The 20,829-nt window shown below is 41.4% G+C and overlaps 1 protein-coding gene across 1 annotated transcript in view; it reads left to right on the top strand.

Moving 5' to 3' along the window:
* The window catches only part of NCAPG (non-SMC condensin I complex subunit G), a 1,684,114-nt gene extending 1,666,768 nt beyond the window's left edge, over window positions 1-17,346 (top strand). Inside the window, exons 17-18 of the mRNA XM_044063449.1 lie at window positions 3,761-3,850; window positions 17,186-17,346. Coding sequence (XP_043919384.1) covers window positions 3,761-3,850; window positions 17,186-17,346 — 251 coding nt within the window. The remainder of the gene's footprint in view (window positions 1-3,760; window positions 3,851-17,185) is intronic.
* The last annotated feature ends 3,483 nt before the right edge of the window (window positions 17,347-20,829 follow it).

Below are 20,829 nucleotides of genomic sequence, written 5' to 3'. Positions count from 1 at the left end.
TCAGAATTTGTGAACACTTGAGTGATATCAAAAATAAACGCCTTAGTAATGCACTTTATAAACATAGTTTGAAACATGCATCTGCATGCTTTAAATTTGTTACCATTGACTGCATAAAGGGAAAATGTAAAGACAAACATTATTGGAATGAATTACTCAGTTTAAAGGAGAGAAAATGGATTATAAAACTTGGAGCTCTGTTTTCACCTGGTCTTAATGACCAATTATAAATGCAGTGTTGTGATTGGTTTTTATGTGTGGTTGAACCATATATATGTATGCATACTTATACTTAAAAATTTTTTTCCTTTTTTGTATCACTGAAGAAGGTTCTTAGGAGCCGAAACCGGTCTGATGGCTTTGTAAATTTTGTCACAATTTTCCAGACATATGGGGAATTTGTTTTCCCTATGGTAATAAACTATTTATTTGGATGTGGCATTTGCCAACACTTGCTGGCTTTTTCATTTCTTTCAAGTTCCTTTTGGCCGTGCAAAGGTTCTACGGGCACCTGCTTGTGTTTGAGATAGACAAATTAACATAAAGAAGTTATGTACCTGCCATAACGTTCCATGTTAGTTGTCTTCATCTCACCTTCCTTCGTGCGTCCCTCCCTCCTTCCCCCATCCTAGTGGACTGAGAGGAGTTCTTGTTTTCACTGGCTGAGTATTTTTTTCCTCATTGTTCTCTGGCCAGGTTTTTAGTAACCTATTCTATAATTAGATGTGTTGAACAACCAGTTTTTAGATAACTGGTTTTCTCAACTTATGTCTGGGATTAGCTATTACAAATGAGATCTGGGTAGCTGTCGCTAGGCATCATGGGATAAGGGGTCACCTCGAGCCAGTAAACATCTCTCGAGCTATTAAAGATGGCCGGGTCGGAGCTGAGGATCGGCACCGATCCCAAACAGCAAGAAGGAAGGCGAGATGAAGACAACTAACACGGAACATTATGGTAGGTACATAACTTATTTTTCCTGTAATACCTTGTCTAAGGAAAGAGTTCTGTTGGTGGGCAGCAGCATTCAACTACAACAAGGGGCTTCCCTTTACACAACCCTACACTGCCCCAGACGCATCAGACTTTGCCTGGGGTGCACATCTGGACGGCAGGTGCATTCAGGGCCACTGGAGCCCAAATCAAATTAATCTGCACATCAACCAAGAGAGATGCTAGCTTTTCAGCATGCTCTGGCAGCTGTCAGATCCCTACTCTCACAAGGGCCCCTACTAATCAAAACTGACAACACCACAGTGATGTGGTACATCAACAAGCAGGGGGGAACCCATTATTACCCCCTCTGCAGGCTAGCCATGACCCTGTGGAACACATCCGCAGCCATGCATATTTACTTGCAAGCTCAATTCCTGCCAGGCAATATGCATGGCTGCGGATGTGTTCCACAGGGTCATGGCTAGCCATGACCCTGTGGAACATATCCGCAGCCATGCATATTTACTTGCAAGCTCAATTCCTGCCAGGCAACCAAAACTCTCTGGCAGACAACTTAAGCAGAAATCTCTTAGACCCACACAAGTGTCAGTTAAACCACAACACCTTCAGCCTTGTGACCCAGAAATGGGTTAGCCCGAAGGTGGACCTGTCTGCCTCCCCCTACAATCACCAGCTCAACAAATTCTGCACCAGGGTACCTCACAGCAAGGCCTGGAAGGTGGATGCCCTATCCTTCTAATGGACAAGCCTCTCAATCTATGCATTTCCCCCTCTGCCTCTTCTTACAAGAGTATTACCCAAGATAAGGGAGGAGAGACCAAGAGCAATCCTGATTGCCCCTGACTGGCCACGCCAACACTGGTACCCACTACTGCGCAGTCTGTCACCAGTGCCCCCCATAGCACCTACCCCAGATCCCAACTCTCCTGACTCAGCAGTAGGGGGACAGTTCTTGCATCTGCAATTGCAAACCCTGAACCTTGCATCCTGGCTTATTCCTTGAATTCTCCTCCAGTTGCCAGCCTAAGCAAGCAGGTGCTGGATGTCATATGTGTGAAGCCAGACAACCCAGTACAAGGAAATCCTGTGCTGACAAGTGGAAAAGATATTGTTCCTGGATTCACACTAAAGGAGGGGCTACAGCACAGCCCTCCTTACCTCTTATTCTGGATTACCTAGCAGACCTACTCAACAGATGCTTGTCCTTCTCTTCCATTAAGATCCATGCCTCTGCCATCTCTGCTCATTACAGCCACCTCTCTTCTCTCACCCTCTCATCAAGCAGTTCCAGAGAGGGGCTAACAACTTAAGCCCACCAAGAAGAGCCCCCACCCCTGCTTGGGACCTTAACTTTGTGTTGGAAAAGCTCACGCCACCCCCCCTTTGAGCCTGCAGCATCAGCAGAGTTAAAATTCCTCTCTTGGAAAACAGCCTTGCTTCTGGCCATCACTTCAGCTAGAAGGGTGTCTGAGCTACAAGCACTTATGGTGGTGGAACCCTTCATTATTTTTCATGCTGACAGGGTCTCCCTCAGGACCAACCCAACTTTCATGCCTAAAGTGGTGTCCAGTGTGGCTGTCAACCAATCTATCCATTTACCCACCTTTTTCCCTAATCCTCAAAATAAGGGGGAAAGAATCCTGCATTTAGTTGTGCACAGACAGCATAGATTCTACCTTGATAGGACTTGAGCCCTTTAGGAATTCTGACCAGTTACTAGTCAGCATTGCACCAGGGGCAGAGGGCAAGGCCATATCAAAACAAACCATTTCCAAATGGATAGCACACTGTGTCCATTTCTGTTACAAACACCATGGAATCCGGGGGGGTTGGAACGCATTCCACTAGGGCAACTTCAACCTCTACAGCCTTTCTCACCTTTCTCAGAAGAGTCGCTACCAGGGACATTCTGGAAGCTGCAACGTGGAGTTCTGTTCATACCTTCACCAAACATTACCACCTGCCTATCTTTTCCAAATCCAGGGCAGGCTTTGGAACCACAGTCCTGCAGGGCATACTAGCCAGCCCAAACTCTTCTTGACTGCCTCCACCCATTCTTCAGCTTTGGGAATCAACCCAAGTGTAATGACTGCAACAGTGAAACACAAAGAATATAGTACAGTTGTGTACACTTACCATAAATGTAGATGTTCGAGTGTATTCACTGTAGCAGTCCTGGTTTCCCACCCTCCAGCCCCCATGTGTGTCTCTCTCTCTCTCTCTCTCTCTCTCTCTTCCTCACTCCTTATAGGGCTATTGGTATTTACTTTTTACTGGTGGTGTTTTTCCACCGTAACTTGGCTCCCTATTTGGGGGCTCCTGACATTTGGGGCAAGAAAAAACGTCAGTCTTCAACTGGCAGCAACCGACGCATTAATACTCGGCCTCTGGTATTCGGGCTGACTGAGGGCTGCCACTGGCTGGATAAACCCAAGTGTGATGACAGCAACAGTGAATACACTCGAACATCTACATTTATGGTAAGTGTACACAACTGTACTTTCTAGCTGTGTTAGTCATAACATGCATCACCAGGATGTTGATGCACCCCCAGCATGGGAGCTATTGTGTGCTCACTGGATATACCATAAGAAATAACTGTAGAGAACTTTCTCACAGATCATATGGTATGGTAAACATGTATCATCTGTTTTTGTGCAGTTAAATGGAAACATCTTAAAATCAAGTAATTTCACTTTTTGATTATACAGATGCATATACTAATAAACCACTTCAGATTACATTATTTTTTCTCTGCATCATTTGAAATTCTAATTTTCTGCTCTCCTGTTTCTTAATTCAGCAGAGTACAGAAAGAGTGTAGGTCCAGGCTTCAGTGGTGATCAGAATCAAGGAAGCAAACCACCATCAACTGTCAAAAGCAAAAAGAAAGGTACATTTTATTTCAATATTTTAAGATGTGTACACTCAAAAGTTCTTACCAAGTTAAAATAACATACAAGTCCATCTTTTTTAAATATGCCAGCAGTTTAATCATCCACCAACAGACTGAATTTTCTTCATGGCTTATGTTTACATTTCTATTTGGATATTTTTCATGGGTATGTATTAGACGCATGCTTTTCAGAAGAGACAGCACCCACCCTGTATATTTCTTTCCCTGTTGCCTTTCTTGTAATTTTGCGGATCTTGAGAGGCCTTGTAGTGGGTCCTGCTAGTGGTCATAGACCTCATTCTTTTCCTCTGTTTTGCAGCCAGTGTAAAAACAAAAAAAGCTTGCTACCTGAAAGTTCAAATTGGGTTGGCAAAACTGTGGGTGGGTAGAGTACCAGTTTGCAGGCCCTGCATATTAATTTGATTAAAGTATGTGGCAGAAGTAAAAGTGACTTCTCAGTAAAACTAAGTTGTGAAGGGAGCTGGAGGGGAAGCATGATTGTTTTTTTCCTCAAGAGAAGGAAGAAGTGCAGCACTTGTGGGACTATGACAGAATGCTAATCTGTTCATCTTGAACATCACTGCTATAGCGCGCAGTTCCTTATTTATGGGAATTGACCAAAGATAGAAGTTTCCCTTCCATTCTGATTTCCAAAGCTTTTAACAAGTCCTCCGTGGAGGGTTAAACTCTTCCTTTAGCCCAGAGCATTGAGTGACATGGCTAAAGAGGGGTGGGGGTGGGGGTGGCTCTCACCATTTTTGGTTCATTTTACTATAGGAAGCCATCTTACTTCTGTTCATGCTACCTTCCAAAGCAGTAAGTACCAATTTTTAACTTTTCATTTGCTTTTCTTATAAAAATTATATTCTTTTGGCTAGTAATTGTAAGTTTTAAATTTGGACTGATATGGACTGTGAAGATTGCTATTTTCTAAGGTCCATAACAACTTTGGAAAACTGACCTGACAACTGTGCCTGCAAAAGACAAACTGTCAAAATACTGACACTTACAGTATCCCTTGTTTGAGAGAACCATGAAGTCTTCTGCGTGCAATGTGACATTTTCAGTGCAAGGATGCTCCACTGTAGAGGCCAAAATTTTAAAGGCTTTTCCTGAGGTCGAGAAGTTATTGCCGTTACCTGCTGCTTCAAGGGGGGTGAGCAAACTCAGTCTACTGTTTCAAAGCAGCTAGCCCTGTAGTAAAGAGAAAAGACTAAAAAAAATGGAGATGGCCCGAAGGATATTTGTTCAAGAACTTCCACTTATAGATCATATGAAGTTTTTCTAACCCCTTTTAGCCCTACCAACGTCTGGGGGGCACAAGATCTTGAGAGGTGTTGGCTTGTGTGCCATAGCTTTTACCTACTGCATCCCTACCTGTCCTGATCCCTTTTGAAGGCAGACAGTGGGATCTTAGCTCATGTAATGAACCAGGACTTTGAGTGAATGGATCCTTGAAGCTTGATTCAGATTTCCAGGTGCTTGCAACAGATGTTTAATCCTTCAAATATTTATATTGTTGCATCAGATGTATTCCCTCCCCAGAACATTTCTGTCCTCCTGTACAAGAGGCATTGGTGGGGCTTACCCAGCATTAGACTATCTGGCTTGCCTTTTCAACAGTAGGATGCGTCTTCTGTTATATTTTGACAGGATAGATCCCTGGTTCCCAAATGCCCACCTTAGAGGTGTCTGCCCCAGCCCACGGGATCTTTTATTGCAAGCTTGCTAAGTATTGTAAAGCCAGCACTAGATTAGTCCTCAAGCTACTCTTAATAAGCAACTTCTAAGTTGGGTACGGCTTCCTCCATAAAAACAGATTCTTACCCTTCTGACACCTTGGATTCCGAAATTCATGAGACACCTGGCCTACTCCACAGAGCTTTTCTATCTTTTCTTGCCAGTGACATACATTGAGGAGACTGTCTTGTGAGGATGCCTTCGCTAAGACTTCTCTTTCAGAAACTCTTCTCTCTGATGAAGGGTACATTTTAAATGCAATTCCATAGAGCCATGAGTCTCCTATTTGAACTTACTGGGGACTGAGTAACTGAGGCCAATTTCAGTGCACCTGGCTTTACAATATTTTGATGATCTCTTTAAATTAATCTCCCTTGAGACTTTGTCAGTCCCAATCAAAAACGGAACAATTCAGCAAGGTCAGTGAATCCATTAAATATTTGTTCGAGAACTCTGTAATGGACCGTGTAGTTATTATGGATATAGCCAAGTAGTCAGACTTTGCTTAAAGACTGTGCTCCCTAATGTTTGATACAAATGTGTACACACTGCAGCCAGGCTTTTAGCAACTAAAGTTGAGAACCAAAAAGGACGCCAAGTGTAGCAAGTGTGCAGATCCAAAACTCACACACACAACTACACTGGATGGAAATATCCCAAGGGTACTGCAAAAAGTGAACCACCAAAGAGCTGTAACCACAGAAACAGCTTATTAATAACCAAATGACAAAGTTAATCACTTTTATGCTATTTGATTCAAGGACTTCATCGGAACTAAAGCCCGTCATACCACCAAACCACTTTTGTACTCTTAGTAAATCAATTGGTTGTCAAGTGTAAAGAAAGTGTGTAATATAAATAAATGTTTTACAATTATTGTTAACAGTAAAATATATAAAAATGTCCAAAAAAAAAAAAAGCACATCTATTACGACATAATGTCCAATAAAGAAATTGTTAAAAACAGTCATACTGTTTGTAAATTTAATTTGTACTTAACATTATGTACTTTTACTGAATATGTTCTGTACAGCAGACAACCGTATCTAATTTAGCTGCTGTCAACCTAAGCAGTGGAGCTTTAGAGATATAATCATTTAAGCCCGGTCAGTTAAAGGTGTTAAGCATATAACTCCTTATACTCCAATTTATTTTCCCATGCTCCATCTGTCTTTCTAGCCTGACCTGTTTCCATGATAAAAAAAGTTTCACAAAACCATTACAACATAAAGAATATTTATGCGAAGCATGATCATTCTTGTTTGAGATATCCTAGTTTGAGATATCCTAGTTGTAGATTCTGCTATGCAGTTACCTTTCCGTTTTTCTCTGGGTCTACTTTTAGTCACCTCATTTACACTTGGAATCGGAAACTGCCGACACCACTTCAGCAAAACACCATTCGACTGAAACCATGGACTACTGAACTGCTTTCCCTGGGAAACAAATGACCTGGCCACCAGGGGAAAAAAGTCAACAAAAAGAAATTAAACCCATCCCAAGTAGTTGGCTTCACCTCCTACACCCCCCCAACTAAATATACTGACTACGAGATCACACTACACTGGGGAAAATGGCTGGGTTCACTCGTGTGGCCAAGTGGTTTGTTTCCCAGGAGAAGCAGTTTGGTAGTCCATGGTTTCGGTTGAATGATGTTTCGCTGATGTGGTGTCTGCAATTTCTGATTCGAGGAGGTGTAAATTCGCTAGGTAGAAGACCCTTTTTACATGTAGCTAAGTAAACAACTTCCTTACTATGGCAATTGCTGACCTGGGAGTAGTGGCGCTCATCCAGATGTTCAGAAGAAATATTATGTGCTTTAAATATTAACCAGTGGTTCTTAATTTCTTTAATTCTCTTACTTCCTAAATTATACTGTCGAACCTGCCTAAGTTAGCCATACTATGCAGCCATTGCCTCCATTCCCCTGTACATAGTTCATATCTTTTACTAAGATGGAAGATGGTAAGTATTCACTGGATAGCCAGAAGTTGATTTTAAAATGTTTAGGAAAAGGGGGTAAAAGATGGTATGTATTCACTGGATAGCTGGAAGTTGATTTAAAGTGTTTAGGGGAAAGGAGTTGCTACCTCAACCCCCAAAAAATTGTTAGAGATAAGTATAGATTCCTCAGATAGGAGGGAATTGCTCACTGATCCCTTTTTTGGGATCAGTCTACCACAAAATGCACATAAATGTAGTAATGTGGAAGTTAAAGAAATTAAGAAAAATTGGTTGATTTTTAAAGCACGTGATATTTTGTTTGAACTTGTGGGCGAGGACTCCTGCTTTGTGTTCAAAACGGGAAGTAATATTAAAATACGTTAGAAATGAAGATGGAGGAATGAGCAATGGAAAGTGAGGGTATGGCCTTCATTGGTGATAAATTGAGCAATGACCAGGGGACAGGCCATTACTCCCAGGCCAGGCAATTGTTGTAATCCTCATAGCAATGCAGTTTGTTTAGCTTCATGCTCCAGCTGTTCAAATTTTTGGGAGAAAAACAATGGGAATTACAAAGGAGAGACTTCAAACACAACTATATTTCAAACAAGAATGATTATCCTTTTTATAAACGTTTATACAGTGTTTCTCTGTTCTGTTACTGGAATCATCTTACAATGCATCAGAAATATGTAAATGTGTATTACTGTTGTACAAGCCTGAAATTGTATGCATAATGTTATTTTCTATATATGTAATCTGTGTGTGTGTGTTCTCAACAATGTGGAGCTTTTCTTCCCAGGCCTCTGCTGAAAAAGGACCTGTGTCCAGTCAGACTTTCCCAGTAAACAAATGTAAAGCAAATAAAATATGCTGTAATGGTTTTACAAAATGTTTTGTCCTGGAAACACTCAGGCCAACCTGGAGAGGTGGAACATGAGAAAATAAATTGGAGTATAAAGAGGAGTTGTGGTCATGTAGACTTAATGCCTTTAACCAACTGGGCTTAAATAATTACATGTCTGTAGTTCCACTGCATAGGTTGAGGGCAGCTAAATTAATGATATAATTCATAGGTGTGTACTAGGCTAATGGCCCTGAAGCCTTTACAAGCCTAGCCCATTGAAGTGCCCTGGCATTGTGCCGCCTAACGTTAGTTCCCAGTCCCTGTATCAAGTAGAGCCACTGGAGTAATCCCTGGAGTGAACTTTCTATTTCCCATCTACTCATCAAGATTTCTCTTGAGAAGGCCAGTGAAGTGCTCTGCTTGACATGTATGGGAAGTCTATTCCAGAGCATGGACATTCTCTGGGTTATGAACCTGTTCTGTTGATTGTGGTAATGAGGTTGAGGTCTCTGGAGAGTGTGTTGCGGAGGAATTGGGATTTTATAGATGTAGCATTTCTAACAGAGATGGGTCAGACATGGCTTTGTAAGTCAAGCAGAGAATAGCCTCTTGGTAGACGATATGAGACAGAGAATAGCTGGAGTTTTTTTAGTTTGTCCGTGTAGGACATGTTTAAGGCCTAGGATCATCTTCCTGAGGTACTTTTGTAGCCTCTCCAGTTGTTGCAGGTGTCTAGTGAGGTACATGCCAAACGAGGCATTATATACTCTATGATTGGTCTAATGAGGGAAGAGTAGAGAGAAATGATCCCTTTCTTTGGATGCAAAACCCTTGGTAATGAGATGTGCCACATAGGACTTTCTGACCACAGTGGCAATGTGGTGGTCAAAGGAGAGGTTGCTGTCAACCTGTGTCCCCAAATCTCTTATAACGCCTTCAGTGTTCAGTGGACTCCCATCGATGTGGTAATTAGTGGATTAGTGGGAGCTGAGTTTTTCCCAAAGGGGTTGACTATGTATTTTTTGGCATTAAGCTTAAGACCATGGTTTTGACGCCACTCATTGGTCTCAGTGAAGCCTTTCTTTAGGATGTTTGCATCACTTGGGGAGTTAAATAATGGTTCCCAGCTTGCAGTCATCTGCGGACTTGGTCAACCAGTGTCCCTCCGTGTTAGTCTGGACTTCTGAGAAGTAGATGTAAACAGGAGATGACCCAGGAACGATCCTTGCAGGGCTCTACTCGTGACTGGTCGACAGTTTGACTTGGAGTCAGCTACTTTCACACTGTGTTCTATCTTCTATCTGTGAGCCAATTTGCAACCCACCTAACAGTATAGGGGTTGATGCCTAGTTTGGTGAGTTTATCAATAATTTCTGAGGAATGGTATCAAAGGCCTTGGCCAGATTGAGGTAGGCTGTATGGAACTGCCTTACCTTCATCCACAGCTCTGGTGACCGACTCAAAGTAGTCAACCAGGTTGAGCAGGCATATGAGCTACCTTTCACAAAACCAAATTGCGTGGGATCTAGAGTTGGGAGATTCCCTATATCCTTGTTAATTAGGTCCATGATGTGCTTCATAGCCTTACATATCAGACTCGTCAGGCTAATGGGGCGATAATTTCCAGGGTCTGTAGTCACCCCTCCTTTATGGAAAGGGATGACTGTAGCAGTGTGCCATTCAGTAGGGACAAAGCCCGAGGTGAGGCTGTGAATGAACAGGGCACACAGATATGGTGCCAGTTCACTTTGTAATTCATGTAGAACACAGCCAGGGCTATTGTCTGGTCCCATGGAAGCTGTATTCTTGGCCTTGGGCAATGCGGCTTTAACCTGTGCTGCTGTGGATAAAGTTGGCACTGAATCTGTCTGCCAGTATGTTGGCAGTATCTGTTGGCTCAGTATAGGAGGTACCATTGCACAGTAACTCAGAGCAAATTGGGGTATTGCCATGGAAATCCTTGATATAACTATAGAAGGCTTTGTGGTAGTTTTTAATGTGTGCCGCAATTCTGCCTTCATAGCTGGCTTTGGAGGTTTTGATGAGGGATCTCAACTTTTTGATCAGGCTAATAAGGGAATTTTTCCAGTCTTGGGACTTCACCTTTTTTTGCAACACTTTCTTCCTTCTGTTGTAGAGTTTATTAATGGCAGGGGACCACCAGATTGACTTCCTTTTTTTGGAGGAGAGCATCTTGGTTCTTTTTCATATGGCTAGTTCCATGCATTTATGTACGTGTTTGTACAGTGCAGTGATGTATGAGTCAGCAGTTATGCATCTATTTTCCATTGACATGGGTGTCATGAAGTTAGCCACCTCTGTTTTTAGGATTCCAAAGTCGGCTTTGGAGAAGTTTTTCATGGTGGGATACCTCTGCAGGGGGTGTGGGTGAAATGTGGATTTCCATGGTGGCTAGTTTGTGGTTGTATCTAACCAGGGAGAAATTGACTATTGGTGTAGCTCAATGGTTGCCCATGTTAGTAATAAGCAGGTCAAGGATGTTGTTTCCTCTAGTGGGAGTAAGAATGAGCTGGTCCAGGGCATTAGAATTGATGAATTCCAGGAAGCGTTGGGCCAGTGCATAAGCAGATTTCAATGTTGATGGAGGTGTAGTTTAAGTTGTACAATAGTATATATTCAGTAAAACTGCATGACATTAAGTAGAGATTAAATTTCTGCACAGTGACAGTTTTTTACAATTCATCAGACATTGTCATAATGGATGTATTTTTTGGTTGTTTTTATACATTTTACTGTTAGGATAATTGTAAAAGTTTCTTCATTTATACTTCGACACTGTTTCATTAAACGCGTTAACCAATTAATTTACTAAGAGTATAAAGTGATTGGTGGTATGAACAATTTAGCTCTGAAGTCCTGAAATTGAATAGGATGAAAGCACTTAACTTTTTCATTTTGTTTTTGATAAACTGTTTTTGTGGTTGCATCTCTCTCTTTGGCATTTCCTTTTTTTGAGTAGCCTCAGGATCTGTCCAGCGCAGTATTCTTGGTTCTTAAGTTGCAAGCCCTACATTAACAGTTATCAAGTGTACATTCTCTGCCAAATTAAGGATATGGCATCAGCAATCCAGGATGGAGACTTAGGGTACAATTGTTAGATTTACCCAAACACCTTTAAAGTTGTGTGGCATATTAAAAATGCTGGCATGATGCTGTTAAGCCCTGTAGCAGGCGTACAGCAACAGGCACAGTAATAGAAAGGCATATCTACCCTAAGACGTGCCAGAAGATGTGTGGACAATTACTGGACACACTGAGGAAGAAGGCATTTTGGCCTCTATCCTCACTACCACCATCACATCAAACTTAAATCGAAGACAAAGTGGGGCGGGGGGGCATGGAGCTTGTCAGTGGTTTCTTTCCTAAAGCAATCGGATCAAGTTAAGTGAAGGAGGGCTTTTAAAAAGAAGCAGACCAGGGAAGGTGGCAGAGCGAGGGACAAAAGTTATTTTCTTCAGCAGTCCTAAAACATTTGAAGGAAGCCAAAAGACCTATTCAAGAAAGTAATGCATTCAAAAGCTAGTATCACGGGGACTGGAGTATCTCAATTTTCCATTCCAAGACTATTGCATTATTTTACTCGTATCAGTGTACATATTGCCAGTGTGCGTTCTTTCTCTCCTTCATTTATCTGCTAGTCCTTTTAAGTATTGACTTTCCTATCATTTGAGACGGTAGATTTAGTGGACTTGAAGTAGTTTTGATGGGAATTATTGCTCTTTACATTCTTTTCAGGATGAAAAACCTCCAAACTGCAGCTGTTAATATATAATCCTTAAGCAGTATTTCTCAATGATTAGGGTGTTGCTGAATAGTAATTGTTTTATGCCAACATTTCCTCAGCTGTCTTACTGAACTAGTTGATTTAACTGCGTTTATCTTAAATACAGCAATGCTGTAGAACATGCTCTGGGTCTACTAACATTATGATGAAAGTCAAAAAGGCTGAAACAAAATAACTGAAAATAATTTGAAAAGTGTCATCACAATGACACATTACAAAGCACATGTGCAGTCTCTGTTGTAACAGGACAAGCCCTCTTTACCATACACAGGGAGTTAGTTATGCCCCCCCACACACACACGCGCGCGCGCGTGTGTGCACCCTACTACTAATATACCACAGTGGTATATCTACAGTATTTTCACCTTGAAATTGTACAACCTATTAGTGTATTGTGCTTCACTAGTAATAGGATGTGGGGAGCTGGAGTTTGCATGGACATTGGCCCACTACAACTGTGTATAAATGTAAATAAGAACTGCAGCCACTGTGCTGCTTATTTTAGGAATGATCTTTGCAGGGTATACCTGCACAGCAACATTGTCTGCTGCCTTAGCCATACGTTTACAAAACAGTATCCGTGCTTATTTACATATTGCTTGGGATTCTACTCAGATATTTGCTGCAATGGTGATGCTTCCTGAGGTGTGAAGTAGGACAGTTTTTAAGATGACTCTTGTGGAAAAGTCATTGTATTATGCAAGCTGTATTTCCTTCTCCGTGATGCAGTGTGGAGGTAGTACTTTATTAGCTATTACATAACAAGGAGGAGGGTGTAATTCAGTGAAGTTTAGTTCCTTTCAGAAGTATCATTACAAATGTTTAAAAAAGACACTGCTGCAATCATAATTCCAGGGATCTCTGTTGTATCCAGTCTGAGTTTGACTTCAGTGCATGTCCCCTTCCCTTCAGACATGTGCACATCTCATTGGTAGACGTACAGCCAGTTATTGTCAATTCATTCGTGTCCTGTGATACAGTACGGTCAGATGTGTAAAGTCCATTGTGCCAGGCCATGAATGTAAAAGCACAAATAAGTACCAGCTAGGGACCATTTCCATAGGAATTGTGGTATTTGTAATATTTGCTGTAGGCTTTAATTTGTTGAACTTTGAATTTTTAAAATCTGCTTAGGACTTGATGTTCCCAAATGGAGGTCTGGGGATGCAGGCCAAGCAGAAGAAATGTGCTTGCAAAAGAGAAATTCATTTCTAAGACAGGCATAGGTTAAACAGTTTAGACCAAAAACCATTAAAGCCGGAAGGAACACCATTCTAGAGCATATAAACCATAAGAAGTGAAAATTGTTTATCTGCTATATCTTGACAGTGTCAGGGGTTGTTCAGACATCCACACTCAAATCATACTGAAAGCCTAAGGAGTCAGAGGATGCACCAGGGCCGCCTTTGTCCAATAATGCCAAAAACAAGTTGTGCTCATTAATCCTGAGACACCTAAGTAGTCACCTACCTCTGACAAAGGCCCTAAGGGAGGGCAGTCATGTCACATGACTCTGGCATATCTGTCCAGACTGAGCAAAAAAAAAAAAACGGAATCTATCCAATGGCAACTACTTTACGATGCTGATAGAGATATCCACTGATAAAGCAGGGGAAAGAGGGCTTATCTCTACAGTGAAGCTGTGGGGCTGATTAGAGGATTTTCCAGACATGAACTAAATTACAGACCTCAGTAAAATACCCTAGGACAAAGTCTGAGAGTCCTCAGCCAAAGGTTACACCTGCCTATAATGCACTGTTACCATATTGGTTTTCATTGGCCAAAGACCACAACACTTTTGCAAGGTTGGCAGGCAGACAGTCCCAGGCTGTCAACCTTAGTTGAGTGCCACCACAAGCATAGAAGGGATTTGCTACCAATCCTGGTAAAGGATTCCTTAGAATTGGCTGTCACATAGGAGGAGAAGGATGGCAACCTAGGTTAACACTCTGAGAGAAAGCCAGTTAAGTTCGAGCAGTCAAAAGGGTGCATGCCCTTTTTATATGAAGAAAAAGCAAAATGAAAAAGGGAGTCCAACAAAGCTTTGTACCCACAAAAGATCGACTGACACCCTCCCAACTTGGAGGAATGTTAACTGCTTGCTTGGAGGAGGTCAGTTACGTCAGACAGCTGGGTTGTGGATATTATTGCAAGGGATACAACTTAGAATTCAAGTCTAAGTCCTAAGCAAAGAGATACCAAAGGCTCCAGCACACCAAGAGCACGTCATCATACCCATTTTGTATCTGTTGTAACAAGGAGCAGTTGAAGTCATGGGGCAGTTGCTTTTACTCGAGGCTCTCCTTTATTGCAAGAAAATGCGACCCATTCTAGGCATGTCCAGGTTGAGCAATTGCTTCTCAGCGTAATAATTTAAAATACTAACCCTCCTGCTAAGTCCAAAAGCATTTATCGACATCATTTATTCAAAAGATTCTGTCCTCCAGTGAATATTCTTGAATCATGGTGGGTATCCTTGTCACTCTTTTTCATTCCTTCCCCTGTTTTCTTCCCTCTAAAGGGTTGAGTTTAGAACCTGGAGATGTAGCTAGGGGGCTCTTCTGCTTGTATTGCCTTCCTAGAGATCACTTCTACCATGATCAAACCGTACAAAATTTCATTCCAAGAGCAAGAAAGAACTAATGATGGCACAAGTAGGTGTCTTTTTTATACTTATGTCCAGGTGGTAAGTATATCTGCCCAGCTGAAGAAGGAAGAAGGGTATGTCCTTCTATTCTCATGTTGCAGTATTCTCACTGTTGGATCCTTTGCCTCAGGCGATCCAAACGGTCAGCTCAGCTCTCATGCAAAAGCTTAAGCCTAGTTGCCATCAGGTGCATGGGACGTCACACACAGGACAAAGAGAGAGACCCCCCCACAAGTACTGCAGGTGCAAACGTAACATTTTGGTGGATGCTGGGCATGTTATGTTAGATTAAGTCTATGGAGGATGCTGCAGGGTGGGCTCATCCTACTATTGGTAAAGGCCACCATCTCGGAGCAATGCTTTTGACATAAGAAGCCCTATTCTGGCCTACATATGGGAGCAACTTGATTTTTCTGGATATAACAATTGCGTACGCTTTTGTATGTTCAAGAATATGATTAGCTCCTTTGATGGACATTATATTTTAACCAACTCTTCAGTGGATGACATAAGGTAATTAGAGTGTGGTGATGGCTGCCATATTTTCCATTTAGGGGCAACGCTATTTCTACATCTTTAATGGATTCGGACTGCATCTGTTATAATATAGCCATTACTTTTGGACCTTGCAACCCTATATTTTTATATGAGGGCATATTTTGGGTACAATAACTGGTTTTCAGCACAAGAATGCTACCACTTTCCCCATTGTATGTCCGTTCAACTCTCCAGTGGATGTTACAGGTGGTTTTGTTTCACTGTAGGTGATTTGTGCCATACTATCCAGTTGACAGTGACTTTGTCTCATATTAATAACCGTTTTTTACGGTCAGCTTGGATGGTAAGAGCTGTTACATTCTCTGTTTAGGAGCGGTGTCTGTTTTAGGACATTATTCACTACAGCATTTGGTTTTCGGCTTGCAACTGGGTTTTATACTAAGCTGACACTGTGATTGTGATAAGACCATTGTGTATGTTGGTGGAGTTATGTTTCATTTTGGTCACAATTTATTTCAGCGCTCTGTTTTTTGTTTGGAACTGGTTCTACGCATCGGGCTGGCAGTATAATAAGAATATTGCTACCGTATTGACCATTAGTGGGAATATCTTGAACATTAACCGAACTTTCTGGGTATGTTGGATACAATATGCTTTTTGCGAGCTCTGTATACTCTTTGGGGGGAGGGGTTTGAATTGGACTTCATTATTGTAGGCTTTATCGGACTTCTTGGGACTACACTATGTTTGCTGGCATGTTGAGATTTAGCAACTTACTCTCCAGTTGTGCAAGGGGACGCATTGTAAGTACAAACTTCGGTTTGTGGAGCTGAGCTGGCCTTGTATGCATATGTATTGTGTTTAACAGTGTTAGATATGCTTTTTAACTTATGGCTAATTACTTTTCATTTTTCATGATTTTTTGGATACTAATTTTGTAATCTAATCCCTTGTGATTCTGCATATTGGTAGTGAGTGAGACGTTGCCTATAAATATATTACATTTATTAATAGGGCTGTTTTCTACATTTTTTGAGGGATATAATGTCACGAATTACATTTATATATGCCATAGGGTCCATTAAAAACTTTTCTTATTTGGAGCAGGCTACATTTTTATGTTGTGCTTTTGGTCACTGTGCATTTCCCAAGGTTGGGCCAGGCTAAGCTTGGTGTGAACATTTAGAATCTCAGTTATTTGGGCTGGATATACATCCAATATATACCACCTTTGGGACCTTTGTACATAGATTACTGGTCTTGAGGCTTACATATTTAGTATTGGCAGGTTGTCTATGTAATTTTGGTGATTTATCTCTCTCTTAGTCACTGATATTTTCCTGGATCGTTGCTGCTTTCAGATTTTCTCTTCTCAGTGCATTTCATCTGCTGTCTACACCAGAGACAGACTTTGGATTAGTATTTACAGCTTATTGATCGTGAGGTGCGCAGACTTTGGGTACTATTGTGGGGTTATATACCAAGTGAACTTGTGATTGTGAAGCTTATTGTCATGGATATGGGCTCAATCCTGCAAGGCCTTTGTGCCGATAAGAACGATATTGGGGTATTTGGATCATCTGGTCAGGATGAAAATAATCTGGATATTGAGAATAGGAATTTTGTTGACTGCTGCAATCAATTGTTTTTGAATTTAGGGAAAGGTATGAAAACCCTACATACCAATGTCTGACACCTCAAGCTATTTAAATCTTATCTTAACAAAAACATCACCCCCAGGGGATTTAAGGGTGAAAATACAGCCTTTGGTTGGCAGGATAGATGATGTACTGAAAAGAGATTGGCGTGAAGCACAACAGAAAGCTTCTTTATCTTTTGTTCAAATTTTAGCAAATTACTGTGAGCGTATGATTGATGAAAATGTTGAAGTCAGATTACTTTGTGACGACTTGAAAAAATATGAGGGGCTACCTACCTATACTAATTGCCTTAATAAATTGACCAAGGACCTATTAGCCTTTGAGAAACAAATCAAAGATAAGAAAATATGAAAGTTTAACAGGGACATCTCAGACTACCAAAGGGGTAAGCCTTTTGAGCACTGAAGGAATGTTAAATTTTCTGATGGGGGGGAATTTTACTAGCACCTATCCCTGGACAAAAAGACCTAGATCTATCCTTAAGAAGATGACCACCCAGCCAAGTAGTACCTCTAGGGATGAGGCATCAGACACTGACACAGATAATCTCAATCCACAGCCCTCGCCAACACCTAAGAAACCAAGGAATACTGACCACCCTTTAGAGTTAGCAGCCATAGGGGTGGGAGGAAACACAAACGCAGGTACAATAGAGGGACTTCTTCAAACGTTGACACAATAGAGTATGATTATAACATTCACAAATATTTCCTCTGTTGAGTTAACTGATGACCAAAATGCTTAATAAAGGTCTTAATTATGTCCTGGGTTTTTTCATTGATGAAAATATCATGGTGAATGATGATCTTGATTTCTGTCACAGACTAAACCTTAAAATGTTTTTTGGCTCCAGGGAATCCTCTCAAAGATCTACAAAATTTAGGTTTGTCAAATCAGGATTTGTGCCTCCCATGAACAAATTTGTTGGTGTTTTTCAGCAGGCAGTTCTCAAAGATCTTCATTTCAGGTTGTGATTCCACTGTGTTGCATCATAACCTTACAGTTGGGGAACAACAAGCTCTTACTGAACTCAACAGAAATGCTAATATTGTAATCATTCCTGCGGATAAGGGTGGGGCTGTTATAATGAATACAGATTACTATATGGCAGAGGGAAATAGCCAATTATCCAACCCCCAGCATTATATGCACATACCCATTGACCCTACACCAAACTTCAAGAAGGTGATACTCATTTTTGAATTTAGCAGATGAGGAAGATATTATTCAGGTGTCCGTGTTGCGCCAGCTCATGGTGAATGATCCACAAAGGTAAATTCTATATCTTTTGCCAAAAATACATAAATGTCTGGATAAACCTCCGGGAAGACCTATTGTATCTGGCATAGGATCTTTGACAGACCCACACTCTGACTTAACATACTATCTTAAACCTCTATTAAAACATATGCGTGCACGCATCCAGGACACCACTGAATTCCTCAGGATTATATCAGAAACACAATTGGAACCAACATGGTTACGGTGTACATTGGATGTCAAGGCACTCTACTAACATTCCCCATTGGGCAGGGTTATTAGCACTCCAATATTGGTTGGAGAAGGCCAATCTTTATTCGGCCGGTTTTTAACACCTTAACACATGTTCGACCATACAAAGTAATATCTAAGAATGTTTTTTATTTCAATGGGGAATGTTATTGGCAAGCTAAAGACACAGCAATTGGGGCCTCATTTGCCCCAGTTTATGCTGATATATTTAAGGGGTACCTTGAGGAACATCTGATGTGTGACATCACACATAATATATACATCAATGAGATGGAATCTGGAGGAGGTGCCTTGATTACTGTTGGTTGGTGTGGCGTGCCGACCAACAATATCTGGCAGAATTTGTTCAGTACTTAAATAAAAACAAATAGGGTATTGTATTCACATTGAACTGTGACATGCATTGTATCAATTTTTTGGATGTCACAGTAACTAAACAACAGGATGGGTCTCTTGCCACCGAGGTGTACAAGAAACGTCCCCAATATAATTATGCCACTAGTCTGCACCCACACCATACCATACGTAATATACCGAAGTCTCAGTTCCTGCGTATTAAGAAGATTTGTTCCGAATAGGATGAATTTATAGATTCTCAAAAAGACATGATGCATAGGTTTCAGGTCAGAGGCTATCGACAACAGGACATACAATCTGCTAGCCAGTGGGCATCTGTTCAGGATAGGTCTCACTTACTTACATACAAAGACTTCATATAGGGGAATCGGAACCAATTAGATTTATAACGACTTATGGTCATAACATTAAGCTCATCAGGGAAGTGGTGTCCAAGCACTGGAATATTCTAATGGCCAATGAATTGAACCAGGCATTGGGGAACCAGTGTCGGTTTTCGTACTGTAGAGGTAAAACTTTGGGATCACATTTTGCACATTACAAGAAACGTGGTAGTGGACTGTTTATGCACAGTCAACTCACTATTACAGGGGATAAACTTTTGGGGTCATTTCCATGTGGCCACTGCACCTTCTGTAAACATATATATAAATCTAAACAATTCACAAGCAAAAACTCGAGTTTGATATTCAATGTTTTGGAAACTGTGGATCTGACTGGGTGGTGTATTTAGCTACATACACCTGTTCAGCTTTCTACGTTGGACAAACATCCTGTCCTCTACGTATTTGGATGTCAGAACATTATAGTGACATCCACAACAAACGATTAACCGATGCCCTATACCGACACAAAACTTTACACTCTACTGCCCAGTTTCTTTTCACTGTGATAGACAAGATACAAGGAGATAAATCTAATAAATTAGGCTGGCACTCTATTCTGAATACTAAAGAAAAATATTGGATTGTTAAATTAGGAGGCCTGTTCTCACCAGGGTTAAATGACCATTTATAAATGTTTTATGTTTTTTATATTGTTTGTTTATTAATTATTGGAGGAAATGATTTGTTAATTATACTGGAGGAAATGACTCGATAGGAAGTGATCTAATTATTATATATGTATTTTGGTGTCCTAGCATGTTTATTCACTGAGGAAGGCAAGCATGCCGAAACCGGTATGATGCTATGTAACAATTAAATTATCTAGGCTACAACACTTTGGTGCTGGCTCTTCTGTTTGAACGTCACACACAGGGCCATAAATGTGACGTCTGCATGCACAGATCTCAGAACTTCTCTGCCGCAAACGTCAGCTTGCTCGCTTCGCACTACAGAAGACATCTTCAGATAAGTACCCCGTTGAAGATTTTTCATTATTTCACTTAGGCTTAGGTTGCTGTTGCACCTTTATATTGCCGATGTCATCTAGAAAAGGGAAATGTAGGTGCGGCCACCAGATTCCACACAAGGATTCCCATGAGCTTTGTTTTGCTTAGGCCAATCCCATGACCATATGACAAATAGCATTTGTCAGTCGTTCATCCCAAAAACTCTACGCAGTCATCTGGCAGCCCTGCAATTATTCATGGAAAACCAGCGACTAAAACGTTTAGCCCTAGGCGAACCCGAATTAGTCGTCAAGGTGGAGCTGTCTAAAAAGAAGGCCATGGTTGCAAGGCTTACTGCCGCTGCCCCTCCTGTGTCGGGACATCCCACCAACTACCAGTCTAGAGGCTGAGGGATGTCGAGATGAACCGGTGACTTTGGAGGGTACCTTGTTGAATGCTGCCCTAGAATCTCCAGTCAGCACGTCCTCTAAGGTTACTCCATCTGCTCTGGCTGATGTCGAGGGGGGGAACCGCGCTTCACCGAATGGCCATCTACGGTGTCAGAACAGGGCTCCTCTCCCACAGGCCTGATGCCCGTTCCTAGGCCTGCTGTTTCCCAAATAGTTGCTAAG

This window comes from Protopterus annectens, chromosome 2.part1 (genome assembly GCF_019279795.1).
Source record: "Protopterus annectens isolate FY-2018-M chromosome 2.part1, PAN1.0, whole genome shotgun sequence".
In the NCBI taxonomy this organism is placed as follows: Eukaryota; Metazoa; Chordata; order Ceratodontiformes; family Protopteridae; genus Protopterus; species Protopterus annectens.
This window is presented reverse-complemented; position numbering and strand designations above follow the sequence as displayed.